Genomic DNA, 6223 nt, shown 5'->3' with positions numbered 1-6223 from the left:
CAATTTTGCATGCTTATATCTGGTAATCTTATTTGAAGAGAATAAGCAATGTAACAACCATTGTTGATTCCTATCATTTTGATTAGTGAAATTCTCTATCATTTCTAATTTTTTCATTATCTTTTTATTCCTTTAAAAAATTAAAAAAGTAAATCTTCAAAAAAAGAGATTACGTAGGGCTGGTCAAATAGCTCAGCAGATTAAAGCACCTGCAAGCTGGTACAGAGGCTGGGGGTTTGATCCCGGGGCCTGCCGTGCTGGCCCTGCCCCTGGGGCATGCTGAGAGGGCAGTTGAAACTGGGTGTGGTGGCGCATGACTGTAATCCCAGCTCTTGGGGGACTGTAAATAGGTGGATCACCAGGAGCCCAATGTAGTAGTGAGACCCTGAACACTGTAGACCCTTCCCTAAAATAAAATAAGTAAATAAATAAAAATAAAGCTTTTATGTATTTGATGCAGGGTCTCATTATACAGCTTCAACGCGTAGGGATTTGGTGGCCTGTTCAGCACACCTTTGGGTGGCGCCCATGCGACATGCAGTACCAGGAATCGAACCCCAGTGCCGGTGCCCATGTGACATGCAGTACCAGGAATCGAACCCCAGTGCCTGTGCTTGCCTAAGCAGGCACTTAGTCCACTGAGCTATCTCTCTGGGCCTTTTAAATGCCATTTTCAAAACAGCAGTAGATTACTATTTCTCAATGTTTAATATTACACAGGTCATCAAATGATCTTGTCAGGATGCAGGTTCTATGCAGAGTGATTTATTTCACTTCCAGATACAGAAATAGGTCAGTGAGGCTTACTGTGACAGTTGTTACACTGTGTCAACTTAAGAAGTTTAGAATCCTAACTGACTCAGCAGGGGCCAGGATCCTCACATTGTCAACATCCCAAGCCTGTTCCAGAGGAGGACATGGAGATGGTGTGAGGGCTGTGTTCCCCGAGGACAGGAAGCCCACATGCACCATGAGGGAGGAAAGGAGGCCTGCTCTCCCCATTTTACTCCTGTTGCTTTCGCTGTCTTCGGCCGCCCTGAGCTGTGGCCCCTCACCACGCCGTCCTATCTTGGAGCCTGCTGATTATAGACTGGAACCTTCACAAACTGAGCTAAATAAACCTTTCCTTCCTCATGCTAAACAGTTGCTTACTTCATTCTGGGCATCAGGTACTAGGCTAAGAACACCCACTTACATGATGAAATGATATAAGCTAATTTTCTCTCGTGCATTTCAATATTTTACAGATCCGATGCAGAGAGCACAGCTGTCCACTTGGAAGCTTTGAAAAAGTTAGCCTTGGCCTTGCAGGAGAGAAAGCATGCCATTGAAGATCTGAAAGATCAGAAGCAAAAAATGATCGAACATCTGAACCTAGATGACAAAGAATTGGTCAAAGAACAGACAAGTCACTTTGAACAACGCTGGCTTCAGCTTGAAGTCCTTGTGAAAAGGAAAATCCAAGTGTCCATCACTAACTTAGAGGAGCTCGGTGCAGTGCAGTCCAGGTTTCAGGAGCTAATGGAGTGGGCAGAGGAGCAGCAGCCCAGCCTCACCGAGGCTCTGCAGCAGAGCCCTCCGCCTGATATGGTGCAGAGCCTCCTGATGGATCACCTGGCCATCTGCAGCGAGCTGGAAGCCAAACAGCTGCTTCTGAGGTCACTCATAAAGGATGCCGACAGGGTGATGGCGGATCTCGGCCTCAATGAGCGAAGGGTGATCCAGAAGGTGCTCGCTGATGCACAGAAGCACGTGAACTGCCTTAGTGACTTAGTGGGCCAAAGAAGAAAGTACTTAAACAAAGCCCTGTCCGAGAAGACCCAGTTTCTCATGGCAGTATTCCAAGCAGCCAGCCAGATTCAACAACACGAGCGCAAGATCATGTTCCGGGAACACATCTGCCTGCTGCCAGACGACCTGAGCAAGCAGGTTAAAACGTGCAAGAGCGCTCAAGCCAGCCTCAGGACTTACCAAAACGAAGTCACTGGACTTTGGGCTCAGGGCCGAGAATTAATGAAAGGAGTCACAGAGCAGGAAAAGGGGGAAGTGCTGGGGAAGCTTCAGGAATTGCAGAGTGTTTACGACACTGTTTTACAAAAGTGTGGTCATCGGTTACAAGAACTTGAGAAGAATCTAGTTTCTCGAAAACATTTTAAGGAAGATTTTGATAAGGCTTGTCACTGGCTCAAACAAGCAGATATTGTTACATTTCCTGAAATCAACCTCATGAATGAAAGTACTGAGCTTCATGCACAACTGGACAAATACCAGCACATTCTGGAACAATCTCCAGAGTATGAAAATCTGCTGCTTACACTCCAGAGAACGGGGCAGGCCATGTTACCATCCCTGAATGAAGTTGATCATTCCTACCTCAGTGAAAAGCTAAATGCTCTGCCGCAACAATTTAATGTCATTGTCGCCTTGGCTAAAGACAAGTTCTATAAAGTTCAAGAAACAATTCTTGCTCGGAAAGAGTATGCTTCCTTGATTGAGTTGACAGCCCAGGCTCTGAGTGAACTGGAAGATCAGTTTCTGAAGATGAGGAAGGTGCCCACAGACCTGGTGGTAGATGAGGCTCTGTCCCTTCAGGAGGACTGCAGGGCCCTTCTGGGCGAGGTGGTGGCCCTTGGTGATGCGGTGGATGAGCTGAATCAGAAGAAGGAAAGTTTTCGCAGTACAGGTCAACCTTGGCAGCCAGACAAGATGCTACACCTTGTCACCTTGTATCACAGGCTGAAGCGACAAGCAGAACAAAGGGTGGGCTTGTTAGAAGACACCACAAGTGCTTACAAGGAGCACACAAAGATGTGCAAACAGCTAGAGAGACAACTAGAAGCTGTGAAAACAGAGCAGTCCAAAGTGAATGAGGAGACACTGCCCGCAGAGGAGAAGCTCAAAATGTATCATTCCTTAGCTGGGAGCCTGCAGGACTCGGGAATTCTGCTGAAGCGAGTGGCCCTGCATGTGGAGGACCTTGCTCTGCTCCTGGATCCTGCAGCTTATGAGAAAGCCAAGCATCGGGTGCAGGCTTGGCAAGAGGAGCTGGGGCTGTTGACATCTAGCATTGGGGAAACGGTGGCAGAGTGTGAGGGCCGAATGGTGCAGAGCAGAGACTTCCAGACTGAGATGAGCCACTCCCTGGACTGGTTGCGGAGGGTGAAGGCAGAGCTCAGCAGGCCCTTATGCCTGGACCTCAGCCTCCAGGACATCCAGGAGGAAATCCGCAAGATTCAGATCCATCAGGAGGAGGTCCAGTCCAGCCTGCGGATCATGAGCGCCCTGAGTGACAAGGAGAAGGAGAAATTCACAAAAGCCAAGGAGCTGATTTCTGCTGACTTGGCGCACACGCTTGCTGAGCTCGCCGAGCTAGATGGAGACATTCAGGAGGCGCTGCGCACCCGGCAGGTCAGGAAAAAGGCATCTGGGTCCCTTCTTCCACTCTGCTTATTTCTAAACAAGCTCTGAGAATTTGCTATGTTCTGCTTTGCTTTGATTGGTTGGTCTGTTAGAATTGCTTCCTTAAATATTTCTCTTATGATACTGTATAGAACCTTCTTCAATGACAGCTTAAAAGGACATGTTTTTTGCATATGAACATGATGTTCATTTCATGGGCTTCCATGTTGCCTCACTTTTCTCGTGCTAGAGTAATACTTCGGTTCTTTCTCACATTTGGAGAGGTTGTGGATGATTTTAATAATATAATTCCTAGTAGATTCAACCAAATTCAGATAGAAAATGTTTTTAAAATTTCTGAACCTGAACAGAGTTTTTTCCCTTGTTATTATTCCCTAAACAAAATGCTCTGTGTGACTAGATCTCTTTACACAGCTTTTACATTGCATTAGTTATTGTAAATGACCTAGCAATTATTTAAAATAGACACTAGGATGTGCATAGGTTGCATGCAAACACTATGCTATGTTATGAAAGAGACTGGAATATCTTTGGATCTTGGTGTATGTGAGAGCCCTGGAACTAGTCTCCCATAGAGTCATGGGAATAACTATACTAGAATATTAATACATTTGGTTAACAACGAATAATTAACAAAGCCCCTTTTAAATAACATGAGCCCTGGCAATCGTAGGTTAACTCTGGCTGAGGAGGCTCCAGAAAGAGCTGACACAGTCCAAACCCCGGCACTGAGACTTGCTTCTCTGTGAGGTGACCTGCTGGTGGGCCACGTCACTGTTGCTTCCACGTGGAGGAATGCTTCCCTAGTCTCTGTTTCTTGTACTGTACCACAGCATAAAACATGGAGACACAAAGAGAGTGGGAGCATGCATAGAATTACTAGACTGGCCGCCAAGCCTGGCTACTCTCGGTCTCACACAGTCTGTGTATTCAAGAATAAGAAATGTAATAGCACCAGAGGGTGACTTCTTTCATTCCTTTTTGCACCCCACCCCGCCTCCTTTTCCTTTGTCTGTCTTCAGATGCTGGGATTCTAAGAGATTTCAGTCAGCTGTCTACCTAACAGACTTCCTCCAAGATACTGTAGCAGCTAAAGGCTGAAGGAAGCCAGCCTGAGCTTCCATCTCTGCTATTTGACCTTGGGTTAATCACTTACATCCTTCTCAGTTTTCTTTCTGTGGCAGAGGACCAGTAGTACCTCCCTCACTGGGTTCTTCTTAGCGTAGGGCCTAAGGTGAGGTAGCTCCTAATGAATGTAGCTATCATTTGAATCTTAGCTATCATTTGCCTTTATTTTCCACCTAGATTAAGGTTAATACTCTAGCAAATCTATCTTAATTTGAGTGAAATATTAATATATTTCATTATGTAAAATCTTAACACCTTAAAGTGTATTTGGTATACTTCTTACCTTATCAGGTTAACTAAAAAGAAAATTGCTAAAATCTTTTAAACTATTTCCCTATAGCTCTAGATGTAAATAGAGATAGACCTAGAGTGAAGGTGAGCAAAGTTTTCACTCTTGAAAAACATCAGTCATGTAAGTTGTTTCTTTTGAATGGATTTTTTAAATTATAATTTTATTTTATTTTGAAGAGTAAAAACAAAAGCAAGAACAAAAAGCAGAAACAAGGACAGAAATAGGGTAACATGCAATACATATGTTACAGATTTTCAAAACAAGAATAGCAGATTAACAATGGTTAGACTGTCCAGATAGCTCAGTGGACTAAAGTGCCTGCTTTGTCAGAGTGCAGCAGCTGGGGTTCAATCCCCGCATGCTGTGCCAGTCCCACCCCCAGGACGTGCTGAGATGTAATTGAGACTGGGCATGGTGGTGCGTGCCTATAACCCCAGTGCTTGGGGGCTGAAAACAAGAGGATCACTACAAGTCTGATCTACGTAGTGAGACCCTGCACACCCTGTCTTAAAATTCATTTAAAAAAAACAAACACTGGTTGATATATTATCTATTTTTATCAAGAGAAAAAAAATTAAGATTTCTTGAAAGCAAGTGGCAACATTCAATCATATGTCCAATATTTCCTACCTATATCTGTTAATGTGAGCAATAGATTTGACATTGAATGGATTTTTTAAAACCCAAATCATAAATCTAGTAAGAGACTTCTATTTATGCCGTCTTGTTTTATTCCTTATCTTGACTCAGGTAACTGAAGTTTCTGGGAGTACTAGCTATCTTCATTCTTCCTTAATCAGAGCTGACCCTTGTGCTTCCTCACTGTTTGTGTCTTCCTTGCTTGTGGAGCGTGTCTTATTTTTGCCACTCCCTGATGGCTGGCTTAGAGCATGACTTTACCTCCTAAACTCAAAGGGGCAGCCTTCCAGACTTACACTTTTCTATGTTAGTCTCTGCTCAAGACTCATGAGATACTGTTTCATGCTAGAAATCACTGTGTGCTCCACTGAATGCTAGTTGGACAGAGTGTTGGTTATATGTTCCATCAGCTGAGGGCCATTCAACTTGCCACATATCACAAAACATTATAGTTTTTTCTCTACTGAGAGGAAAGTATCAGAACTATTTAGGATACCAACATAAGCCAAGCATGGTGGCACACACCTGTAATCCCAGCACTCTGAAGGCTGAGGTGGGAGGATTGCTGTGAGTTCCAGACCAGCCTGGGCTACAAGGTGAGCTCAAGGCCAGCCTGAACTGCATAGCAAGACCCTGTCTCAAAAAGACAACAGAGGCCAGGGAGATGGAGATGGCTCAGTGGAATAAGCGCTTCCCTGGCAAGCACAAAGGCCTGAGTTCAATCCCCAGTTCTGCGAAGAAAAA

At 44.7% G+C, this 6223-nt stretch overlaps 1 protein-coding gene across 1 annotated transcript in view; it reads left to right on the top strand.

Moving 5' to 3' along the window:
- Positions 1–6223, top strand: part of Syne1 (spectrin repeat containing nuclear envelope protein 1) — a 564055-nt gene that overhangs the window by 350818 nt on the left and 207014 nt on the right. Inside the window, 1 exon segment of the mRNA XM_023706255.1 lies at positions 1248–3408. Within this exon segment, the coding sequence (XP_023562023.1) occupies positions 1248–3408 (2161 nt within the window).

Source organism: Octodon degus, unplaced genomic scaffold (assembly GCF_000260255.1).
Source record: "Octodon degus isolate 3935 unplaced genomic scaffold, OctDeg1.0 scaffold00246, whole genome shotgun sequence".
NCBI classification, from domain to species: domain Eukaryota; kingdom Metazoa; phylum Chordata; class Mammalia; order Rodentia; family Octodontidae; genus Octodon; species Octodon degus.
Note: the sequence above shows the minus strand (reverse complement) of the source record. Positions and strands in the feature narration are given on the sequence as shown.